Source organism: Eschrichtius robustus, chromosome 14 (assembly GCF_028021215.1).
Source record: "Eschrichtius robustus isolate mEscRob2 chromosome 14, mEscRob2.pri, whole genome shotgun sequence".
Lineage (NCBI taxonomy): Eukaryota > Metazoa > Chordata > Mammalia > Artiodactyla > Eschrichtiidae > Eschrichtius > Eschrichtius robustus.
Genome location: NC_090837.1, coordinates 39438422 through 39464490, shown reverse-complemented (window position 1 = coordinate 39464490; position 26069 = coordinate 39438422). Strand labels below are relative to the sequence as shown.

Below are 26069 nucleotides of genomic sequence, written 5' to 3'. Positions count from 1 at the left end.
TCTCTGGTGTTTGGCTTTAACCACTGTTAATCATTTCACTAGCTTTTTATACCTTGCAAAATGCTTTACCCTAATCTTTTGAAATAGGTAAGAGCATAACAAGCCTTACTTGAAGTTACAGGAAAAAGAGATAAGTGAAATGTTCAAAAACAGCACACTTCCAAATTCACTACTTTCCAGCTAACAACTACACACCCACCTTCTGTGTTCTAAAGAAACTTACGTCTAGAAGAAACATGTACCTTTACTAGGTTTCTTCAATCTAGGCATGGCTGTGTTACAAATCACAGTTGTGTATTTCTGAGATGCTAGGGGAGAGAGAAAGGGCATAGCCTCAAGTCTCAGACAGTTCTGGCTCCCCCTCTGTGTTCTTCAATTTATTCCTCTGTAAATCAAGGTGAAAAAACAATATGGTGGAGTGATTAAGAGCATGTGCTCTGGAGCTAGAATGCCTGGGCTCAAATCCCAGCTCTGCCACTGTGTAACCTTGAGCAAGTTACTTAATTTCTCTGTGCCTCCGCAGACACATCCGTAAAATGGGGATGGTACCACCTCACTCAGTTGGTATGGGGATTAAATAAATCAATACATGTGCAGCACTTTGTATAGAAACTGGCACATAGTAAGTGCTAGATAAATATTTGCTATTATTATTTCAGACCAGTCTTGGCGTACTAAAGGAAAAGAATTCACAAAAATAAGGGTAAACCCAGGGAAGGGGTGGAGAGACAGGAGGGAAAACTCTGTAATGGCTAAAGAGAAGACACAGAAGGCAAACAACAATGAAAAGTTGGTTGTTTCCAAGAAATAAAAAACCAACTACAAGATATTGAAGCAATGGGCCAAGCAAAGCAAAGCTGTTTTTTCCTAGTTCTGTGGACTGCTCGGCAGCCAGACGTTTCCATTTTCCGGTCTGGGTCTGTATCGCTGTATAAGTTTTATGTCAGGAGCCCCAAACCAAGCAGGTTTGGCGTTGGGGGTGGCAGCACCTCTTACCAAGCCCCTGTGCTCATAAATATGACCAGGACTGTCACCCTCACTGTCCCCTAAGGCAACAGAAGGCCTTTGCCTCCACAGAAAAACCCGAGGTGGTGAAGGGACCGGAAGAGCTCAGAGGGAATCCCAAACCCACCAGCTTCCCTGGTCATGGACTCAGGGAGCCCAGACCAGACCACAGACCCACCATCACTTCGTTGCATACCATCTGCACATGGGACTGTGGGCAGCAAATGCAGATGGAAGGGACCCCTGAGACCACACTGCCTGATTTCTCCATTTTATGGTTGCTGTGGAGACTGAGGTCCAGAAAGAGGCAATGACCTGTCCCAAAGTTCAGTGATACCTAGATGATTATCTTACCACAGGGACCACTGATAACTGAAATAGAAGCCCTTCTACTAATTAAGCATTATTTCATCTTTAATTGCCATGTTTTAGCCATTCTTAAAATGTTCATTCTTTAAAAAAAAGAAAAAGCCCACTACGTAAAATAAGTATCTCGTTAAAATAGTGACTTCAACTGTGGAACCATCTCTTCCCTGTAACAGCTGCTGAGCAGGAAAAACGGTGAAGTAGCAGCTGTCCCCCTAGTTCTCCAGGGGAGACTTGGGAGATGTTATACAGTGCTGGGAAGGGTTGCCCACTCTGACCTGAATCTCAGAGCTGTACCTCCATCCTCCTAGCTTTCATTTCGAAGCTGGTTGGAACTACCAACCGTAATTTATTTATCCAAAGTTCCTATGAACTTACTTAGGCTCTTAGCCTAATATCTTGCAGTTGATGAAAACACCACATGATTCCTTTCCTCTGCAGGTCCCCACAGCCATCCCTTTGTCCCTGACACACCCCTCCCCAGAGGCCACCGCAGAGAGGTCTGCTCAGAACCAGCCGCAGCTAAAGATTCAGCCACACAGAATCCATCCTGGGGTCTCAACTGGCCAGAGCTGCAGGTACCAAATTTTTGCCCATGGACTGTATTTTGAAAGATCTGGCCTAGCAAATTTATTAATATTTGTTTCTCCTTTTAAATAATCAAGCTTATCTGACGGCCCATCAGAGCTTCCAAACAACAGAAGGTAACTAGCTTTGTCACCAAACTGACCTGCTCTTTCAACCCAGAAACAAAACGCATTTTAATTAGCCTGAGCTGCCTTATTCTGAATAAATGTTTGATCCCTGCTCTGCCCTCCCGCCCTCTCTCCACACACCTTCTCAGAGTCACGGGGATCCGAAGACCCCGTGGGCAATGCCGGTATATATACTGAAGCCACCACACTGCCTCAAATTGAAAGCAGCCTGGAACCTGGCAGAGCCAAAGACTTGCTGTATTGCCCTCCCAGCAGCAAAATTTATCTACAATCTGAAATTACATCAAATTTCCAAGGACTGGGGAAAACATTTCCCATGAGCAAGAAGTTAATTTATTTGCAGGGGAAAATGAATGGTTCCCTCTGCTTTCCTGACCCTCCCATAGGCACCGGGAAACAACACGAAGTGACCCTGAGGAGAGACCCCAGACAGAGCCCTCACTTATGTAAGATGACCTAAAATCAGCCAGGGCTGACAGAGGACATAAATTCTGCAATGCACAGTAATGGGTCTGAGGAGCCTTTAAGCCAAGATCCAGACTGGACCTCTATTTAAATGTACTCCCTAGTGAGAAATAACTTGTTTTTTTGTATGTTATACTTTGGGGGAGGAGTGCTGAAATTGTGTATTTGGAAAAAATTATCAAACTTATGCTTTATACAATTACAGGTAAACAAGTTATTGAAAAGGCCCAGGTTAGTGGAGTTCATTGTGTTAGGACAGGCCACAAGAAGCCCTCTCCCCCTCTTTCTGTCCCTTGTAATTTATTTCACAAATTCCTTCCACTTTGTGTTCAAAAAAAAAAAAAAAGAAGAGGCACTTTAGAACCTAATGGCATCTTAGGATTGTTTGAGACCAGCCCCCCCCAAAAAAAAAAAGATCCTTTGGAAGACCCAATAAGAAAAATTCATTTTCCAATCAAAACATATTAACTCTAACATCTCCCAACCCACCAGAAAGCACTCAAAGTAATGAGAACCGTAAGAAGAGGAAGGGGGGAAAAATGAGTCAGTGGGGGTAATTTCCTTCTGCTGTTAGACCATCCCTGTTCTGTAAAACAATCTGCCAAACTCAGACTAGTATCTCTGAAGCAACCATCTCTGCCACTACCTGGGCTGGTGGGGATCCCTCATTTCATTCTCCCCAGGTTTGTTCAAAAGTGCAGGTAAGCCAAGGGAGATCAGACTCTCACAGGCCATAAACTTCAGATACTCCACATGGAGTCAGACATCCAAACACCCATGTGCTAAGAGCTCACGCCACCCTCCTTCAAAGTCAAGTTAACACTTAGTGCTGGCTACGTGCCAGGCACCATGCTGGGCACTTCACATGGATTATCTCACTTAATCTCATGAGTTATATGCCTTATTTTACGGATGAGGAAAATGAGAGCTGGGTAACTTGCCCAAGGTCACAGAGAGTACGGACTTGAAACCTCGTGGTCTGACTCCAGACCCTGCTCTCTTAACCACTGTCCCAGCCCACCATAGGGTGTCAGGGTACAAGCGAGCTTCCCCGACTTCCCCAGACACACACGCACACACACACACATCCCAGGCCTGAGTCTGGCTTCCAGCACCACCCCACCACAAAGGAAGACTTCCCTTCTCCTGATTCAGACTGGACGCCATAGACCGCTGTAATCAGTACATGAAAAATGAGCCACAGTTAGGGAGCCAAAATGAAATGCCATCATTTTGTGTTGTGAAACAGCCTCCTGATTTCCTGAAATCCAGGCAGCAACACAGAAAAAACACAGGGGCTGTTCAAATCATTTTATATCTTCCGCTGAGTGTAAAGACTTTAACTTCAGATGAGCTTTTGAGATATCACAGCACTTTGTAAAAGGGAGGAACTAGAAAGGAAATCATTCTGTTTCTGGGCCACAGAGTATTTTTCATTCAGAGGAAAAGAAACTCTGGCCTTTTTAAATGTTTTTAAGGATTGATCCTAAACAGAATGCTTATAATCACAGATAATGTCTTATAATACTGGGTCCTTTTCACTTATAAAGTTGTCCCCAATGCAAGTTGAAAGTTGATAACTTGACTCCATGTGCCAACTTCAAATGAACCAAGGTACAAAACAGCTCCAAAAGGACAATTCATTGAAAAGAAGGCCGTAAGGCAATTTGCAAACATCACATGCACTTTCTTTATATGAATAGCTATAGCCACATACAGTATCAAAATGAAACTATAAGGGAAGGAATTCACTGTACAGAAGACAAAACAATACCCTTTTTATTTTTAAAACTCTGGTGAAATAGGTTTCCATATGACATCCCATTTTTAAAAAAATTAACGTAAACCAACCTGCCTGTGGGTTAGTCACACTACAGAGACCGCATCATAGTGTGTACAGACGCCTAGAGTATTTACAAATGTTATCTGTTAGGTAGTAAAGTTTTGTTGCCATTTTTCCAGCACATATTCCACAGTAAAATAAAGGGGAGATATTGGTGTTCTTGTACAAAAATTCTTAACAAATGGATAAGGCAATTTACCTGAGAGAAGATTTGTTCTTGAAATATTTCTCTTTTCACAATTGGAAATATAGAAATGGGATGTAGTTGTAAAAGAAGCATAAGAATGTCTAAGTTTACATTTTTTCTTTTAAATTATTTAAGTACCATTAAGTTAAAATGTTTACATTCATTATAAAAAAATGTTGTTAAATCTTATGCAAATGATTTAACACTGATTGCTGCAACGCAAATTGCACTTTTAAAAAAAAATTATTGTATACATGGAAGAAAAATATCTTTTGTTTGCTACCCTGTTTACAAATTCAGACTGACTTCAGGTCAGTCACACAATATGAACTTAGAGAAACGTCAGTCACAGTGTATGTTACAGTTACGATGCAGTCCTGCAAACCGAGTGATATTTTTGACAGGAGACCTCAAGAACCGACCCAGCCTCCAGAGGCGTGTACCAAACGAATGGTCTTCTCCACGAACGCATGTGAAATCTGGGGGCGGAAAAGGTATGAAGAAATTCTGGAATAACCAAAACCGATCAGAAGACGCACATGAATTGGGGCAATACACATAAAACTTTTGTTTAAAAATCTCTCTCAATATTCCTTAGCAGGCAAGGCCCCGGTTCCTAGCCCAGGTTTCTGGAAGTGGCACACTGGACATCAGATCCCCTGGCCGACCCCGGAAGTGGCCGTGGCTGGGGAGGCCGTGAGCTGCTCCGGCCCTTCTCCCGAGGCGGTCCATCTTCTCCCTGGGTCTTCAAGACAGGGCCGGGGTGGTAAAGGCTGAGCAAGCCTCGCGGGCGATACATCTCTTTCAAATAAAGGCACGGAAATCCTGTGTCAGAGGAAGATGTCCAATCAGCATCCTCAGCCCAGTCCGGACTGCTTGCCAAGAAGATCATGAAGGCGGTCCCGCGGGCCCCAGCCGTGTCCTCCTCCTGTTCCCCGCGGCCGCTCAGGCCAGGGCCAGGGCACACCAGGAATCCTGTCTCACCGACGACGTGACTTCGGCCGGCGAGGCCAGGCTGACGCCGATGTACAGCCCATCTTGACCTGAGTACTTGAGCTCGCTGTTCTCGGGATTAGCGCTCTCCCCTGCTCCAGACATCACCGAGGCGCCTGCCTGATGGAAGACGGGGACAGAGGGAAGGAGAGAGAGAAGGGGAGAGACAGTTACCAATAAATTGTCAGGCAGCTGGTCCCTGCTAGGTAAACATTCGGGGACAAGTGAGACGGTAGCACAGCTGGCAGAGCTGCTCACTGGGCGGTACGGTGCCCTTGACCTAACTCTGGTGATTCCTGCTCTTAGAAACAGCGTCCTATTCACGTCATTAACTCGTGGCAGGAACCACCAGGCAAGATGAGCAGCCGGACGCAGGTAGAGAAGGGGAGCTGGAGGTGGCCTATTTGTAAAAAGTGCCAAACGCTCAGATCTCCGACAGTGAAACAAACCACACCACGTAGGTCAACAGGCCTTAAGGATGCCCACACAATCTAATCACTGCAAAAGAGAAAAGGCAGAGCACTGCGCGTACACACGCGCGCACACACACACACACAGCAGAACCACGAGGCTTAGCAGTTCTATCAAAGTCTGAGAAGGAAAGATACACAGTTCAGCAAGACCTGATAAATGAAATTTTTGAGCACTGACTTCATGGAAAATTAACCCATGCATACACAGGATTTAATTCTTCCCAAGAAGCACAGGCCATGTTTGAAGCAGACCATGTGATAAAGAAAATGCTAACATCCTATATCTGTCACGATCGTGGCAATTATTTCTTGAAGCAAAAGGTCACCTTTCTCTTGTTTCATTCCTTCCTTCCATCCAAATAAGAAAAGCCAAATAGCAAACATGATATAATTTAGTAAAATCGAACCAAAATAACTAAAATCATGTTTAGACTATGGTTTGAGAAAACAGTTGCATTTGACTTTTTTTTCTTTTAAGTCTAGCCATAATCACATACTTGTGAATCATGCTTTCTTTCCTTCTAAAAGCTCTGAAGCCCATTATTTCTTCTGAGCTTTCAGGGTTCCATTCCATAAACTACTGGATACTTGTTTTTTAACACAGGTAGAACATCTTGTACTTTTCAAAGCATTCCTTTTCTACATTCACAATCCCATTAAATCCTGAAACATCCATCTGTCTGGCCAAGTTGATGTTACATCCACTTCAGAGAAATACAGGGCACCAGACACTGAGCGAACTGAATGGAAGGGTCGCAGACCCTCCGTGGCTCCACTCAGGGGCCTAGTAGTCAGCGTGGTCCTACCCTCTCCCGGAGAAGATCTGGTTTTCTCTCTGATCCTCACAATAACTCTATGGGACTGAGAGGTAGGATTTCGGGAGGCCTGACCATGGAACTCCCTGTCCGCCCATCCCAATTCCCTCCCAGCTGGACAGACCAAGTGTGGCCCCTCCACAGGTAACGAATCCTTCCCTTTCCTAGCAAAAACGGAGGTTTGTGCAAATCCAGCAACAATAATCCCTCCCCCTGCCCCCAAACTTCTTTTTAAATCATACAGACTTAAAGATGTAAACCAAGGGCTTTGGGTGCCTAAAAAAGCAAATTTCACAAACTCACTGAGATGTCTAAAATTTAAAATAGATTCTTGTGAAATAGATGAAATAATCCTGTCAAACAAACTAAAGCTATGGATTTAGTTACACGTACAAATACGGTGATGACTTTTAGCTCAGAACCTCGGCTATAAGCAAACTCAACATAGATCCAGATTTAACCCCCAAAGAAATACACAAAAGGATGATATTCAATTACAAAAAGAGTCTTCATTTTAGAAAAGAGCTATCATACAACTAGTAGAAAGAGTGAGCTCCCTTATAAATGACTAATGTCATACCCAGCTTGGTATTATCTACCTATTCCCCCAAAAGGCACATTTGCATTTATCTGACTAAATCTGACTCCACCACAGCAAGTGCTATTTTCTGAAATGGAGGGGGTGCCTGGACTGGCCCAGGAAGCAGCCCACCCCAAATGGCCAGAAATGCTGAGACAGCAGAGGGGTCTGCTGTCACCACAAGTCGCAACAAGAAACATGAGCAGGGCACCTCGGCCCTGGGGCCGAGAGACAGTCATTCCCAGGTTGTGTGGGGAACTAGGACACGCACGCACTCGAAAGTAAGACCACTCAACAGTTATCGTGAGTTTATGAGTGTCTGAGACAGGGAGGTGGAACAAGAGGTCAGAGAAGGAATCGCAGAGGGGAAAGGATGCCCGGGGACAGCCGCAGGCAGCCTGCACGGTGGGACCAGCTTGGACTTTCAAATCCTACCCTGCTTCAGCCACCCACCTCCTGAGCTCCCTCCTCGGGAAACTGCCCCTACCTCAAGTATGTTTGTGATGATTAAGTGAGCTAATGTGTGCAGGCGCGTCAGAATGCCTTGCCATGTTAAACATTCCATGAAGGGAAGCTATTGTTGTGGGTGAGGAAAGGGTGTTCAAAATTGGAAGCGTGCAGGATGTGGAGAGGTCTGTTCACAAGACAAGACAGCTGAAAGGGAAGGATATTAAGCAATGAGTCAGAAAAGATTCTGTGGGAGAGACAAACTAGAGGGTCTGACCTAGAACTTTCTGTGCCTCAGTTTCCTCACCTAGAAAATGGAAATAAAGAGGCACATATGTCAGAAGGTTGCTGCAAAAGAATTAAATTAGTGTACGTAAAGCCCTCGTGAAAGTGTCTGACAATAGTCAAGGCTACATACGTATATGCTATTGATACTATGAGAATTTTGTTATTGTAGTGAAGGAGCGTGGACCTAACTGAATCTCCCCAATGTCATCCTTCACCAGGCAAGGTGCCGCCATCACTGGGCGGGAGCAGTCCTATGAACTCAGCCAGAGCTAAGTGAAAACCACCTCAACCGTGACCTTATTCTAATCATCATTGACAGCTCTGCGCAGAGAGAAAGCAAGGTGCTCCTGCAGCCCTTCAAAAGGCTCATCGGGGGGCTTCCCTGGTGGCGCAGTGGTTGAGAATCCGTCTGCCAATGCAGGGGACACGGGTTCGAGTCCTGGTCTGGGAAGATCCCACGTGCCGCGGAGCAACTAGGCCCGTGAGCCACAATTACTGAGCCTGCGCGTCTGGAGCCCGTGCTCCGCAACAAGAGAGGCCAGGATAATGAGAGGCCCGCGCACCGCGATGAAGAGTGGCCCCCACTTGCCGCAACTAGAGAAAGCCCTCGCACAGAAACGAAGACCCAACACAGCCATAAATAAATAAAAATAAATAAATAAAAATTTTAAAAAAAAAAGGCTCATCGGCCCTTTTTCAAATAAGCCGCATAAAAGAAACCTTAATACCCTGAATATTAGTCTTACACCTGAACAACAGTCCCAAAAGCTACTGTTGAAATACCTATTGTCTTCTCTGTTCAGACAAAAATGTTAAGCTGTATGGCAGGCAAGCCCCAAATTACGTGAGTGATGAGCTCCTGAAAAAAATATCAGCTTGTTTGAAATCAAAGGCAACATCTGAGTTTGTCAGAAAAAAATAAAACAAGTACTTGTGCCCAAGGTTTGAGAATCTTATTTTTAAATGGGGATATACTATTTAAACATGGAATGCTGCAATACACAGCGTTTTTTTCTATGTCAGTCGTACCTCAGTAAAAAATAACTTGAAATTTCATGTCACAATGCCTAATGAGATCATCATGATGAGATCAGATGGGATGGATAACGCCAGCCCCCTCATCCCTGGCTGGCGGGGTTATACTCTGGCGCACGCCTTAGAAGGTAGTTAGCAAAGCCATCAAGAACTTTATACCCTACTTAGCTCTGTAATTTCACTTCTGGAAATGGATTACAAGGAAACAATTCAAAGGGATGGAAAGGCTCCCCACAGGAAGACATCCATTGCAGGGTTACTTATAATAGTGGAAACCATGGAAATAATATAATGTCTCATAATATGAGGATGGTTTGGGAACGAAGGGATATCTGCTTCATGAACTATTATGCAATTATTAAAAATAATAAGATCATGTAACAAAATGGAAAAAATCCTGTAATGCAATGTTAAGTGAAAAACAGCAGGATAGAAATTCTAACTGGGTCATAATTACAACTTACCGATGTGCATGCAAAAGTATTTCAAGAGAACCCAGTGGGGGGGTGGGAGACTAGGGACCACCTGAGAGGGCCCAACCAGTTAGCCATCTATACCTTCCTTTTGAATATTTTAATTGAGTGGTTTACTGCAGTCTAACTCTGGCGGAGAGGAACAGATACATGAGGCACCAGTACTTGAGAAATGAGCCAGCCTGGACAGTCATAACGCAGCATGAAAAACAGGGGGGAATCAGAGTGGAGGGAGGATCAGATGGGCCCCCGTGCACCCCTGAGGTCACCTCTGAGCCACCTGGCATAGGCTGGAACCCAGCCAGCCATGCACGTGTGAAACACAGTTCCAGGTACGTGAAAACACCAAACACAGTACACAGATGGGTGCATCAGTATAACCTGAGCTCTTGAAACTGGCATTCTAACAGCAGAAGAAGACTAGAATTAGCACAACTCTCCTTAAGAAACCTGGCTTGTCACATTGTCATCTTAAGTGCCTTCCCTTCATTGGGGATATTCAAGAGCTACCTCTCAAGAATCAATTCAATCTGGGGGAGAAAAATCAGAGATAGCTTATTAGGACCCTGGACCCAGTACACACACACACACACATACACACACACACACACACATACACACACACACACACACACACACCAATATAAATGCCAATTGGTTAAGGTTTTCCCACGTCTACTTAAATCCCTGAAAGGATCAGATCGCAGACATCTCAACACAGCCAAAGCAGGCACGTCACTAACCTAAACCAGCCTAATCGCCCGAAAGTTCCTGAACAACAGCAGAGGAGAGTGGGCCGAACGCCCACAGCCGAGCCATCCTTCCTTCTTTGGGAGGCAGCTCCGACAGGCGAGGTCCTGGCTCTTTCTCTGATCAAAGTGCAAGACGAGGGTGGGGCAGAAATCTGTTCTGTGTTATCACTCCCAGCTTATCGGCCTCCACCCTCCCACTGACGACTGAAAATGGAGGCACTTCCTGTTGAAAGACTGTGTTATCAGCACCGACCCAGGCCGGGCTTAGCACCGCAAGCAGGCCGGGTCAGGTGGGGGACCCACAGCAACTGGCCGGACGCCCCCCTCCTAAAGGAATAAATGACTTCAGGGACAAGTCGCGGCTGCAGACCTGGACGTGGAAAGTCTCCACTGGCCCGTGAGGCAGCACAGTGATCTTTGGATCACCCAGATTGTTCTGCTGTGAAAATAAGCCTTCGCTCATTTTCGGACACGTATCTAGAAGTCAAGGATTTCTGACTTGATGAGCTCCTCTAGCCGATGCCCAGCCGTGTCTGGCTCACACGGGGCTCACCAACCATGCCAGTTCTTTCTTTTCCTTTACTTGTCACATCCCATTACAGGCAGGCCCAGAGACAGCCTTCCACGATACCCACCAAGCAGCTCTGGAAAGGTGACACGTCAGAGCAAAGGGAACCCTTAAAGGACACAGCCTTTCCAGAAGAATTACACAGGCTCTCTGGCTTGTGAACTATAAACATGAATTTCATTTTTGAGGAAGAAAACCAAAAAGGAGTCGGCTGGGGTGTGCTCTGTCTGCCTGCCATGCTATAATCTCTCCTAATGCCGCCTCACAATCTGGAGAAACAAACCTCGGCACCCCCGGCAGGCTGGGGGGGTGAGTGATCATTCCCAGAGCACAGGATTTTGAAGATGATCACACTGCCTCCTCAGTTTGGATTCGGGCTGTCAGCTTCCATGGCCTCTGGTCTGTCCTTCCTACACATCTAAGCAAGTTGTGGTTACAGCTTTTCCTTGTGTGAGGGGAAGCCAGCCGCCCCTCACTGCCAAAGCTCTCTTCTCTCACCTCTAGGTTAGACTCTGTGGTGTTTGATAGCATCCTTCCTCAAAAGAAAAATTAAAAACTAAGTCTAAGTTCCTGACAAAGGAGAAATACTTTCAGATAAACCTTAACTTCCACTCTAAAAACCAAGGTCATTTCAGTTTGGATGGAGGGAACAGGACCAGACACAAAAGTGACCCAACAGTTGAGGAGGTAACACTAGGAAGATACACAAACACACACGGGTTCTGTCTCCACCAGGACATGTGAAAACCATCAATCACAACAAAACCCTCTAAGTCTCCCGCAACGGCTCAATAAAGCTCAAGAAGAGAGAGTCACGGTCACCTCAGCCGATGACCCAACTCAGTGTTTAGCAGAATAGTTTATTTTTTTGTAATTTAGCAAACAAATTCCTTACTGAGGAGAGCTCACTGGCTGTCCCCTTGACCCCTCGTGCCCCTTCTGGGCCTGAGCTGGCAGGGTTATATCCATAGCCAGGATGCTGCTCTTTTCAAGGAGGGAAAGAATTATTCTACACACACTCTACTCTGGACAAAGAAGCAAACTGTTTTATGCATCCGTACATACACACAGCAAGCATGTTGTGATAAAGAAAGGCATGGCCCCAAGTTTATAAGCACTCTGGGATTATCGGTAAAACACTGACGTACAAATATAAATTGCAAGAAGAAGGGTTTGTCCCACAACTTGAAGTCATTGGCCTACTAAAGAAAAAGTTTATCTTCGGAAATGAATCAAAATGGATGGCTTTATTCTAGTCAAATTCAGTGGTAAAAGATCCAGAGGTAAGATTTAAAACCTGGTGGATTATGATCTTATTAAAGACTGGCTTTTTAGGAGCTTAGATGAGCATCTTCCTCTGGCCATATCTACTAGACAAAGCAGACCACGGTCCAAGAACCAAGCAGCATTTACAAGAAGGCATTATGAAAGTGCTAAGAATCATAACGAATGAAAAATTGTTGCTATCAGGGAAATACAAGTATCTAAACATGGTTGCTTTGTTAACACAATAGCTTTACATCTCTAAATTCCCCCCATTAAGAAAGGGAATGACATTTATGTCTAATGTCTTGGGATGAAAAAAATGCCATGCAAATAAAGCACATCGCTATTAACTTCCAAGGTCACATTTAAATAGTGCTATTCTTCTTGAGCTTCAAAGTGGTCTGCAGGCATCTCCCACTTATGCTACACTACACTCCTAAGGACCAGATGGTAGGAATTACTCTTCCCCTTTAGTAGAAGGAGGAAAACCTTGGCAGTTCGCTATAGTCACACACAGAGCTGGAGCTAGCGCTTGGTTGCCTGACTGCTTCCTTCCAGCTGCTAATCCGTGAACCCCCAGGATAAACTTCAGACCGTATTCAGGCTTCACCATGAATCAAGGGACTAAACATAATGAGAGCTTTAAATTAAAAGTATTTCGTGTTTAATAGGATAAAAATATGATTCTGGAGCGTGTGCACCAGCTCTGGTGAAACCATGCCACGCTAACAACTTTACCAAAAGGGGCAGTACACCAAGTAAATTATCATTTAAATATCATCAGATAATGACTTGGAATTGTTCACTCAGAAGACTCCAACATGACATTGAAATCAATACCTGTTATTTGTTCAAAGCTTTCTTAAAATCTGAGGTCAATAAAATAATTTCTTTTTGCTCTGGCTCACAAACTCTTTTGAGTACTGGCCCTGATATGATAGGGAGCTGAATCACGAATGATCACATATGTCAACACCTATCTTTGGAGATGCTTTTTTTAATTATTAAAGTTTCAGAGAAAATTAACAAATAGGTCTAAACAGAGTTAACAGATTGTATTTATTTCATATCCATTAGATCTTCATATTGCTAGTAACTCTTTTGGCAGACACCCACGAAACGCATAATAAATTACTTTTTGTTCCAGTAAAGGAATTCATTTTCTTCGAAGATTCATTTAACAATAACATTTCAGAGTATCCTAAGCCAGATTTCTTAAATTTGGCCGTGTTTTCCGTAACATTATTTCATGTTTTGTGACAATTTTTGTATATTCTTATAGAGGCAGGGGGAAAAAAAAAACTGCAAAGCATCTGTAATCCGCAAAGAAAAGCTGTGTTCTGAGATGAAGTCTTCTCACTTGAGGCCATATGAAAAGGCAGCCCACACTTATTCTTTACCTGGTATTCTGCCTTTCAGATTGTGATAATGAGTCAGTTATTAAACAAACCACAGTCCTGTGATAAACTGGGTGGACATATATGTTATAAACTATTTAAAGAGCAATACAGTTTTACTGTTTCCTAATATACATACAGGGACATTGTCATATTAATGTAGTAAATGTATTTCTAATCACCATCCTCCCCATGACACACGCACGCGCACACGCACACAAGAAAAAAAAAAAAAAAAAAGAGGGAAGTCTAGAAAAGGCCTTCAGATCAAAGTGAAAGTATGCAAACTCCACATGCTTTCACATTCCCTGCCAGGGTGACGTGTGACTTTCACGGCGAAGGCCAATGTGGTCAGACAGGAACGTGAGTGAGTTATTAGAAGGGTCTGTGAAAGAAGAAAAGAAAGGGAGCCTGGCACGTAAGGAGCGTGAAGATAAAATGCCAACAAAATATTTATGTTCATGGCTAGCAGCAAGTGGCGAGTGGGATATTAATAACTGTGATGACTGCCAACTCCCTGGGAGAGGTGGGAGACATCGGCTCCAGCCCCGGCTGCAACGCGGGCTTGTCTTATGACCTTACGGAGTCACTCCGGATCCTGGTTTATAAATGAGGCAATAATAATACCTAAGTGCAACTCTCTCGCCGACCCTCGTGGGAGATTAATGCCTTTTTAACTCTTTTTATTCATTTAGAAAAAAGTATCTTGGACTATAAACTCTGGGGGGGAAATGGACACTTGCCTCTTAAGAAATGCTTTTTTAATGATTTTGTAAAAATTAAATTGAAGGCAATTTGGACATTCTGAAAGTTCCAACTAACTTGGCACTCACTGTGTATGGGTTTAAATCACACCATCAGAAGGATTTTAATACCACGATCTTAAAGTATTTCATATTTTAAGGGAGACTTTTTACCATCACATGCACATCAACAACAGTAAATTTTACTACTTATTATTTTTTCTGTCACCCAACTAACAAAGCCTTAGAAGTATAATACGTTATGTTGATAAGTATAATGTTTAACAAGAAAATTTATACAATGTGCCTTGTGTATTTGGTCATGAGAAAAATCACTTCCCTAGTGCTATTTTCCTAGCTGTACTTGATGCTGAAGTTACTAACCAAAATTAGTCAGATTTCTTTAAGAACATGTTATTTCTTCTCTCTGAAAGCTTCAGCAGCACATATACTATCGCATATTAATCCAGTATGCCACAGGAGTAAAAACACTGACTCTGCCTCTGCCAGACCTGCGTCCAAACCCAAGCCCTGCCTCTTAATCTGATAACCTTGGGCCTATTACTGGGTCTCACTCCCCCAAATGGAAAATGTAAATAAAAACACTTCATTTGTACAGTGATAATTGGGAATAAAAGAGAAAGGGTACATAAAACATCTGGCACTTAAAAGGTACTTGACAGAAGCTAGTTTCCTGCCTTCCTACATCCACAATCTTATGAGAAAGTACGAGAAAGAGAGGAAACTCCCCCAAAGCAACCATACGGTAATTAATCCACTAAGGCCTGGCTCTCAAGTACCCTAAAGGCGAGCATGGAACATTCAAGGTAAGAGTTAAGCAGGGGGACTTCCCTGGTGGCGCAGTGGTTAGGAATCCACCTTCCAATGCAGGGGACGCAGGTTCGAGCCCTGGTCTGGGAAGATCCCACATGCCGCGGAGCAACTGGGCCCGTGCGCCACAACTACTGAGCCCGCGTGCCCCAACTACTGAAGCCCGTGCACCTAGAGCCCGTGCTCCACAACAAGATAAGCCCGCACACCGCAACGAAGAGTAGCCCCCGCTCGCCGCAACTAGAGAAAACCCGCATTCAGCAACGAAGACCCAATACAGCCAAAAATAAATAAATAAGCAAAGAAATAAATGTATTTAAAAAAAAAAAAGAGTTAAGCAGGAACTTTGGTCCCCACTCCAGCAGCCTCTTGAATCTTCTCTTCTTCACACTCAAGTTCCCCTGCGTGAAAGCAACTCATACTGTATGTAGGTCCTTCATGAATGCTCCTTTCAAGTATTTAACTACTACAGAAATAGTTAATAATAATAGAAGTTATTATTTTGTGACCAATCATAGTGTCAAGTAAATCCAAAGTGATTCAGCTACTCAAAGAAAAAGACAGTGCAATATAAACTTGCTAATAAAGAAATAAGCTACGTGACTCAAGCAATGTTTTCCAATTTTCATCACAGGATGCAAATATTAACATATAAAATAAAATCTATACAAAGAATATAAAATATTAACCTGCCAAGTACCTAACCTTTCTTCAGAAGGCCTTATAAAGACATCCAGATATCCCAACAAATGTCAGTCCCTAAATCACTGCCCCTCAGCTTCGGGAGCACTTAAGCACTTAACTCTTTCAAACCACTTCTAGCATGAGATTTAGCACCATGCAGCTCAGAGGTATTACTTCTGACAAGGTCATTGAATAAAGCTATTACCTAGGACTGACTGCAGTAGGGAAATGGGTCCCGCTAGGCATAGAGCGTCCCAGAAGGATAAATGAGGCAGGAATGAAGACACCTATTCAACACTGAGAAACTGACCAAACATGGGCAAGGCCCACCCAAAGGCAGAGAACCAGCCAGCAGAGGAATCTGAGATGTGGTCCTTGTCTCAGTCTAAGGATGCCTGCCCCTCTCTCTGTGGAAGCTGTCTGTCACCAACAACAAACCACAAAGTGAGGAAACGAATTACACTTAGACACACCATCCTTAACACATCTCCATTTGGAAGGGTCACCTGGCAGCCACCCTGAAACCATCTTGCCCCAAGGAGCCCCTCAGGTCAGGACACATCACCAGCTCCAAGGGGGTAGTTTTCCTTATTAATTGTGAAAGGAAACCCTGCTTGTAAAATGTACAAACAGGCATGCTAGCATTTGTTTCCATCAATTATCAAAATGTGCCCAGTTAAGGATGTTTTCATTGTTGGAGTATAACAACACATTTTTGGACAGAAACACCACAGTGGGTGTTAGAGAAAGTCCATCGTTTAGAAATGAACATAGTGTGGACCCTACTTAAGGCTGACTTAAAATTGACCTGAAACAGTTTTAAATATCTGCCTTCCACCTAATTTATCCATCTCAGCTCCTGCCTTTGGCTTTTTATACCGTACACTCCAGCCACACTGAATTCCTAAAACTATGTCCCTGAAGCATCATAGTTACCATGCTCTTCTTCTTCCTGGAAACCGCTATCCCGATATTTCCCCCGCAAAAAATCCTACACAACTAATTCTAACTTCCTCTCCTCTGAGAAGCCATTTCCAACCCTGCGGTCAGAATTCACGGCTCCCTACTTTCGACTCCCAACTTTGTTGCTCATTTAAAACACTTTCAAATCTGACCAGCAGGAAGATTTGTCTACACACACGTGTCCCCACCACGACCACCACGTTACCAACAATCTGATGTCCAGGACCTTGTTTTACTACACTGAAAACAGGGCATCCCGTAGCACAATGCTTCTTAAATGGAACAATGACCATAAAGCAAGGGCTAGTCAGATGGAGTTCATCTCCATTTATTTCAACATTATATGTTTAATGATGACTTCAACATTATATTTGCAGTTTTAATATAAACTTAAGTAGGCTTTAATTTTTGTTAAATAATTATCTACAGAACTACTTTTAGGCAGGCAAAATATGTTCAGTGATTTTTTTATCCTCAGCCATTGTCTTATTGCTCACTTTATCAAATTAATCCTTCCTGTCCCAAAGAAAATTAAGAGATAACTTTATAAATTGGGGGATGAATTATAAAGTTTTTGTATATTATATGTTACATACATATATACAATATACATACGCATTTTATATATGTGTGTATATATGTAAAGTATCCTCCCCAGTTTTACAAATTTTCAGTTACAAGTCCTAAGAGGGATAGAATATATAGAGACTACTTATTAAATCTTATTTGGGAACTGCTGAAATAGAATGTTACCATATTTGCCTCCTAATAACAACAAACATAAAACATCAGTCAATAAATGGAATTCAATGAAAAATTTAAATATTCTTACAATCCACAGAGCCTATAAATGCCAAAGAAAATCTGACGTCTGTTTAGGTCAACTAAATAAACATTTTTCAGTAAATCTACAGATAAAGAAGATTTCAGACTGAATGAAAAAAAAAAAAAAACATTGGGAGGAAATTCATCTTTAAGTTCAAAAGTCACAAAATTAATCAACTGTATCAAAAATTAAGTTCAACACATTTCTTAACAAACACAAAGAATTCCATACAAGAAACTGATTATAAAATTCTGATAGGACTTCCCTGGTGGTCGAGTGGTTAGGACTCCTCGCTCCGAACGCAGGGGGTCACGGGTTCGACCCCTGGTCGGGGAAGATCCCACATGCCACATGGCAAGGCCCCCAAAAATAAATAATTTAAAAAAAATTTTAAATACAGAGAAAATAAGGAAAAGAAAAATGAAAAATAATAAGGTCTAATGAATAGTAAATATTATATAAATGAAAGCAAATAAATCATTTATTGCAATAATTTAAAAAAAGAATTCCAAAGGAACAAGACAGGGGCTATTTTAATACCAGGCTGCCCGGCAGCAGCAACGGGTCTTCCTGTTCTCATACAGGAGACAAACTGCCCTCCCTCCACCTCCAAAACTTACACACCACACCTGCACAGCCTGCAACAGAGAAACTGAGTCATAAGGGAGCATGGTCAGCAACCTGACGACCATCAGAAGAAATGAGACAGAGGTCTAGTTAAAACACAAAGGAGCAACACGTACAGAAAGCTAAGACATGCCACAAAGTCAACAAAATGAGACTTCAGAGCAGTGCAAAAATGATTTTCGTGTGCTCCAGAATACTCAGCTCCAGCCAGGCTTGCTCAGGTGCCAGGGCACGATAGTACCACCACTGAATATGCCCACATGCAGGGCCGTCAGAACTTAAAAGAAGTCCTCTAGGAATGCCTTCTGGTGATCTCCTACAGCTGACTTCTCAGAGGGGAATTAAAACAGCAAGTCTCATACGGTCTCTGCAACGGTCTCTGTGCTTTAAATCACAGTCATTAAGGAAAGGTGGAGGAGCAGGTGTGTTGCCATTTACGTCTCTAAGTAGAGCTTGTGGCCCGTTTCCTTGTTCCACTGGGAGTATGCCTACGATTGTCCTTTGTTTTGTAGCTTGGCTGTCCCTATTAAACGAGGACAACCCTGCATGACTCATTTCCACCCCGTCAGTCACAGGGGCCGCTGGAGATCCACGGGGCAGACCCATCATCATTGGAGGTTTTAAACGCCAAGCCGAAGAAGGACCCAACCTTGCTGTGTGGATATAATAACATCCCCCTCACCTACAGCGCTCACAAAATCCTATAAAGCAGTCATTCACAATGCCAGCTGCCCTCCAACGTGATAAACTGGGACCAAAATGGGAAAATGTCACTTCTTTGTCAACACGGACGCCTTTCACAAATGCTTCTGCCAGTTGCTCACAGATAACGGCTCCAGCAGGCTCTTCAGGGCACCGCCGCTGCCACGCTAGCCACGCGCACGAAGAACCAGCCGGCCCAGGAGGGTCTGAAAAGTGTCCAGGGACCAACGGACACACACTGGCACTCCTGGGGAAACCACTGAGTCTGCTACAATTATCCTTGGAGGGGAGAGTTTCCCAAGGCAGCCAGTCTACTGGCTTTTGCCGGGCAGTCAACAACACCCACATCAGGAAGGCACCGATGCTGGGAGACTCCGTGATGGGCTGGCCATCCGGAGAAAACCCACGAGCCCAGTGCCAGCCCAGGCCAGGAAGGGCGGGTCCCTGGAGGGAGGAGGGGATGATGGGCAATCCTTCCCCCCCACCCTCCCCTCCCCCGCCAAGCCCTGACCTCACCCCACCAGCTTCGGGAAAAGCTGTCAGGAAGCATTTCTGAGGCCACCTGGGCTCGGAGAACTGCCCACCCCCTGGTCTGCAGCTCACACCGCTGGTTCCCACAGAGGCTGCCCGGGCTCCGGGAGTGATGGGGAGCGTGCAGCGAAAGACCTTGTAAGGAACTGCTCTCCAACTCCCCCAATCTCTAAAGTACTTTTTAAAATATTTTAATACTAAAATTGCTTTGCCTCCTGGCCTCCGGCAGAAAACGGAGCCTTTCATCCGAAGGCACTGGCCGACGAGCCGCCCCTGGCATGCTGGGTCCCAAGTGAGAGACAGATGCAGGGACACCAAAGCTGCCGTGGGACAAGCTGCTGGACTCCCAAGGTCCTTCTTCCAGACAAGCCTGGGCCTGACTCTGTCACCGCCTTTGCACTGTTCCTCCCCTGGAGGGCAAAATTGATTGGTCTTGCAAATAGCCAATTTTGAAATTTTACATCACAAAACCACAAGGGCAAAACAGACTCCGCCCACTAAGGTTCCAAAGCCCATTGTTGGGCAAATATCTCTATTTCTGTGCCACTTATCATTCAAATTTAGCTTTTGCCACACTAAGCTTGGACTGTAGTGCCAACAAAAGTGAGTTGGAGCTGGCAGCAATCCACTTTTTAGCCAGGAGACAGATACTGAGGCTGAAACCCTAGCTGATCCCTCAACGCTTCAGAAAACCAGGACATCCCTTCGCCTGATTTAAGCTGCGTAATTGCTTCTGAGGACTTAGGGCACAATAAAGGATATTTTAAAATAATATTGACCTTTTCATTTCCTCACAACTTCTATTTACCACTTTAGACCCTTGAAGTTACATCTTACCCTCCTGTAAAAAAAGTCATTCACCAGAGTTCACCTTTATAAAGGCTAGAAACGTTCTTTAAGAACATGTGTCTGCAACAAACAAAAACAGCAAAAAGGCTTTTTCCCTTTGGAAACTCTGAACAAACTTCTTGTTCATTAAAGAAAAAGAGTCCAAAAGAGTTTGAATTGGAGGAGTCAAAGAAAAATATCAAATATACTTTTAAGCAGTTAACAACTTTTTTTTAATGTTTAATTTTTGTTTGTTTAAGCCAGTAAAAATACCAGCTCCGTGGTTCCTGGTTCAAAGACACCTCGAGGGCAGTAGTTTCAATTTCACCTGTGGCGATTGTTCAAAAACACAAATTTCCAAGCCCCACCCCCAGAGACGCTGACTCAGAAAATCCAGGGTGGAGCCCAGGAATCTGTAGTATTTCAAAGTACCCCAAATAAAGCAAAATTAAATGTAGAAAAGAATTACTAAGTAGGAATTTTAATGCTAATGTTTCGTCCTAAACCAGTCTCAGTGTAATCCTCACCCGGGGCTGTGAAATGCTGCCGCCCAGGTCGGGCCCTGGATCGCTGAGGACCAGGGTGCGGCCCGGTCATTTTAAAAGGGCATTCCAGGTAAATTTGGGAGACGCTAGGGTGGGAAAGTGCTCTTCATTTGAGAAAAACTGAGTTTCAATTACAGCTTTACTGAAACGAAGTCTGTGATCTTCACAAAGACCCAGGCACCCTTGTCCTCAGAGGCGCGAATCACGCACAAACCGAACTGCTCACAGGCTGATCACCAGGCTGAAATAAGCCTGGGTACAATCAAGGTGCATTAGAAGATGGCAAGGCTGCCCAGCCCAGCAGAGGACTGTTAGGTGAACATCAGCGAATACAGCAGCACATCACATGACTAATTGTGATGAGCTTTGCTTTGGGTGGATGATTTTTTTTTTTTAATGTAAAGAAGGAAGAGAAGAAAGAAGGCTGGAGTTGATAAGATAAGCAAAAGCAATTTAAATGCCATGGGCACTGGGATATATAAAACCACTGAGCTGGTACTTTTCCTGATCTACATTAGAAATACATAATACACGTATATACATTAGAAATGTATATACATATACATACATATATAAACTCAGATAAAAACCTGGAAATAAAACAATTTAAAGCACTTCAAACCAAAACTTCTTGCCTTTACTTGGGTTAATTTAACCACAAAAAAATGATGTAGATCTTAATTAAGAGGTTTGTAAAGTACTTAAGTTTGTCATTTTGTTGACATTTAAATGTAATTTCCTCTAAAAACTATTCTCAGGTATCAGCTAACAAAACTGAACTGTTGGTTTAGATTATTGTACTACCAGATAAGATAAAATTTGAGATAATATACCGGGAGGGCAACCCACTAGCCTAGAAGGAGTCTATACTGTTTTACCACTTACCCCTGAGGCTGTCGGTTGTGTCGTAGGGGAAGTATTTTTGCTGCAGTCATCTGAGTTAGAAGAGGTGGAAGTTGGAGTCATGGGAACAGAATTATTGCTATTACCTGCAACAGTCAAAATTAACGTCATAAATATACATATACTCTGCTAAGTTTGGCAAATACTTGACAGTCAAATAGTATTTTGTTATATTTACCAGAGCAAGCTTTTGACTTATTTATGTTCTTAGGTTTTCGTTTCCTCGTTTGAATTCCCTCTTTTTTCATAGCAAGCGGTCGAGGCACCTAAAAAATTGTTCACATAGGCCATGAGTTTAATAATAAATATTATATTGAAGAAAAACCAAACTAACTAAAGACACAACCTCAGTACTGAAAGCCCTCATTTAAAAGAACTTGGCATAAATGTCAATCCAATTTTTGCACACACTTCGTAGATTCGAACTGCACAAAGACTACACTTTCCCCATCAAATGCAGAGATTCCTCCAGAAAAAAAAACAGGGAGGGTGATTTGCCAGGGAGAACTTACTCCTTCAACTTAATGGTTATTGTTTTAAACAACTTCAATTACAGAGTAAAAACACTGAATACATTCAGTGTAAAAACACTGAATACGTACAATAAAAATAAATATTTTTATTTCAAAGAGATCATGTATTCTTCTCCTTACATGCACCAAGGATAATTTTCTTTTTAAAACTGACATATGTATCTTGTGCTATCCTTAAAATGTAGAATCTAACTATAGCTATCAAATATAGCTATTCCTCTTTTGTATAGTATAAATGTATTTGATTGCATTCGCATTTTTTAAGGTATAAACTAGTTAGTGTGAATTTCTAGTTGGTTCCACGCTTTTTTTTCTCTTTAAGTGTACAGTTTTTTAACATATACACACTACTATATACAAAATAGATAACCAACAAGGACCTACTGTATAGCACAGGGAACTATACTCGATATTTTGTAATAACCTATGAGGGAAAAGAATCTGAAAAAGAATACATGTATATTATACGTATATAATATATATATTATACACACACATATGTATCACTGAATCACTGTGCTGTACACCTGAAACTAACAAGAACATTATAAATCAACTATACTTCGACTTTACAGCTTTTTTTTTAAAGCTTACTACCATCTTATCAATTCTAAAACGCACTTTCCCACATTTTAGTATTTCTAAAATTGGGATGTCTCACTATGGATTTGTGTGACAGTTTAATTGGCAGTATTTTTTGTTTCTTACTAGTAAGATAAAAGTTTCTATTATAATTAACAGGACCCTCGAGTCACAGAGGTACATATAGAAAATCAGATTTTTCACTTTTATGCCCTCTCCTTTGCTGATTTTTTTAACTGAAACTATGTACAAACAAGACACTGAACGTGTATACACATGAGCAGAGTAGGTGGCTCACCCCATGGAGTTTCATGTAGAGTCCACAAGCATTGCACACAGGTTCACCCTCGGCGTTTCTGCGCCACAAAGTGGTGGTTGTGGTGTGACAGTTGGCACAGGACAATCCAAGCCGGCGGGAGGAAGGCTAGAAAGCAGCACAAGAAAGTAAGTGTACACATATAAGTGATTTTTATGCATATGCTACATACATCAATGCATCACGTCCCTGCCATCAACAAGCATGTACCTGGTTATTACAAATAAGAGGTCCCTTGAGAAAAAAACCTTGACGTGTAATTAGGTTGACCTTCCTGGACCAAAGTGTGCTCCATCCAATACATAAGATTGATTTGCTCCAGCCCACGAGCATAGATTAAAGCCGTCACAATGCTGGCCAATGCCTGCACTCACTGTTGTCAGAGGGCTGAGACACAAGAGTAAAGAAATGAGTTTCTCTGTGCCCCCTCCTCTGGAATTCCGCTCGCACAAGGGAAACCAAGCTTCCTGGACAAGAAATGTTTTCTATCTGTGTGTCTTGTCAGAGGCTCTGGCAGACCTGGTCCCAAATGAGGAAATTGTTCATTGAGGAGAAACTTCTAGATTTTTTCTGTTTTTAAAAGATGTTCTAGGGGACTTCCCTGGTGGCACGGTGGTTAAGCATCCGCCCGCCAGCGAAGGGGACACGGGTTCAATCCCTGGTCCGGGAAGATCTCACATGCCGGGGAGCAACTAAGCCCGTGCGCCACAAGTACTAAGCCTGTGCTCTAGAGCCCGTGAACCACAGCTACTGAGCCCGCGTGCCACAGCTACTGAAGCCCGCGTGCCCAGAGAACGTGCTCTGCAACAAGAGAAGCCGCCGCAATGAGAAGCCCGCGCCCCGAGACGAAGAGTAGCCCCCGCTCACCAAAACTAGAGAAAGCCCGCCTGCAGCAACAAAGACCCAATGCGGCCAAAAATAAATAAATAAAATAAATAAATTTATTTTTAAAAAAAAAGAAAGAAATGCAGTCACAAACCGCCTGCCAACATGTTAAGTGGCTTTGGGGAGTCTCTGCTTCACCTGAAAACTGAGATATCAATCTATTTCTCAGATCTGTGCAGAGGAATAAGCCAGAAACTGCAGAAGGGTCTATATATATTCACAGAAATGGATTTTGGAAAATGTACAAAAATTTTGGCAAGAAATATATTTTAATACATCTCATTAATTATCATCATGACCGCCTATTGCGTGAATTTTTGTATTATCCGTTTTACAAAGGATTAGCAAATTTTACAACATTGTGTTAGTGCTGGCATTGTCTTATATATGGTGATGTTGCTATATTTTATTTAGCCTGTCAATATAGTACTCAACTTTTGTTCATACAAAGGGTTAAATTTATCAGAAAAGGCCAACAGTCTGTCACCCTGATTTCTATGTTCCCTCTATACCCGTAACATCCTTATATGGAATTTATTTCCTCTAAATTATTATGTGTGAATTATAAAGAGGGGCTATTTAAGGTAGTAAAAGTTCCTGCCTAGAATGACAAAAATCTAAGTTTGCTTTTAAATTACCTAGATAGGCAACTAAAAACCTGCTGTGATTTCAGTTAAAAAAAAAAAAAAAAAAAAAAGCTATGGGGAAAATCCAGGGACCAAAGCAAGTTGAAAGATACAGAATTAGGGAAGTTGGCCATGATGATTAATTTAAGAAAAGAAGTTATAAAGAATGGACAACAAAAACACAGACTGAGCATGCACTGAATATTCAGATTAAAAGACAGAGAGTTCCAAAATCTTCATTGGCAAATTTAAAAGCTAAAACCGAATTTTGCTTTTATAACTCACATCCTGTTGTACTGCTGTAGCATACTCTTTACAGACGAGTTGTAAAACCAAAGAGACACTGGGAAGCCTTTTAGTACTGCCACCTTTTTAAGAAATCGGTGCTAAGAAAGAATCAATTTGACTTTTGGTTGAAATGAATATGTTTGGCTGACAGAACTGTTTGGGAAATTGCTTGTTAAAATGATGAAAACATAAAATCTTACACATCAGGGCTTTTTTTTTTTTTTCTTTATGGTTAAAAGAAAATAATTTCCCAGAAGAGCACTCCTTTCTCTTCATAAATGTGAAATCAGTAAACTAGGGACAGGAAGTTTCATTTTATAAACAGGTCATTTATGACAGTTTCCAGTGGAATTTGGAGCCAATGTGAGGCAAACTTGTTATCAGAATTTGCCATTATAACAAAGAACTTTATGACTGTCAACTGCAGATCATAAGTGAAGCCAGTCCCCATAAACATGTGAAATGAAGGTGAGTGGGTTATAAAAGTTCCTGTAACAAGTGATCTCAGCTATATTCATCACTGACAAGGAATTCAAGTTACACCATAAATCTCTTATTTTGCAATGTATTACAAGTTCAAATTCAGTGATTGGTTCTGTACTGCTAGCTAAACAAACTTGGGTTCAACATTCTGAGAACTAACTAGATCCAGCAAAACAATAAATAAGAAGCCTACAAGGAGAACTAATTGATAGACACACCCTTCAATTGGTATCATTTATAACACATTTACAAAGCACATTGGCTGACCTTGGTCACTGCCAAGACACCTGCTACACAGAAGGAAAACTAATAGATTCAGAGATGTTAAAAACTGGGGTTTTTTTCCTGTTAACAGTTATTTTTACTGGTAAGTGCACAAAACTAATGCCGCCATCTAAATATGGATGTTACTAGATCAAATTTAAAATGCCACTAGAACCTCAATTCTGCCAGTTTTTTTTGCTCAATCTTGAGAAAATGTTACCTTCTGGACTCAGCTCAATG

The 26069-nt window shown here is 42.6% G+C and overlaps 1 protein-coding gene across 1 annotated transcript in view; it reads right to left on the bottom strand.

The window, feature by feature from the left end:
* Positions 1-5527: 5527 nt before the first annotated feature.
* GATA6 (GATA binding protein 6) overlaps positions 5528-26069 on the bottom strand; it is a 29170-nt gene continuing 8628 nt past the window's right edge. Inside the window, exons 4-7 of the mRNA XM_068563349.1 lie at positions 23266-23391; positions 22031-22118; positions 21835-21938; positions 5528-5695 (exon numbers count right to left, since the gene is read on the bottom strand). Coding sequence (XP_068419450.1) covers positions 5528-5695; positions 21835-21938; positions 22031-22118; positions 23266-23391 — 486 coding nt within the window. The remainder of the gene's footprint in view (positions 5696-21834; positions 21939-22030; positions 22119-23265; positions 23392-26069) is intronic.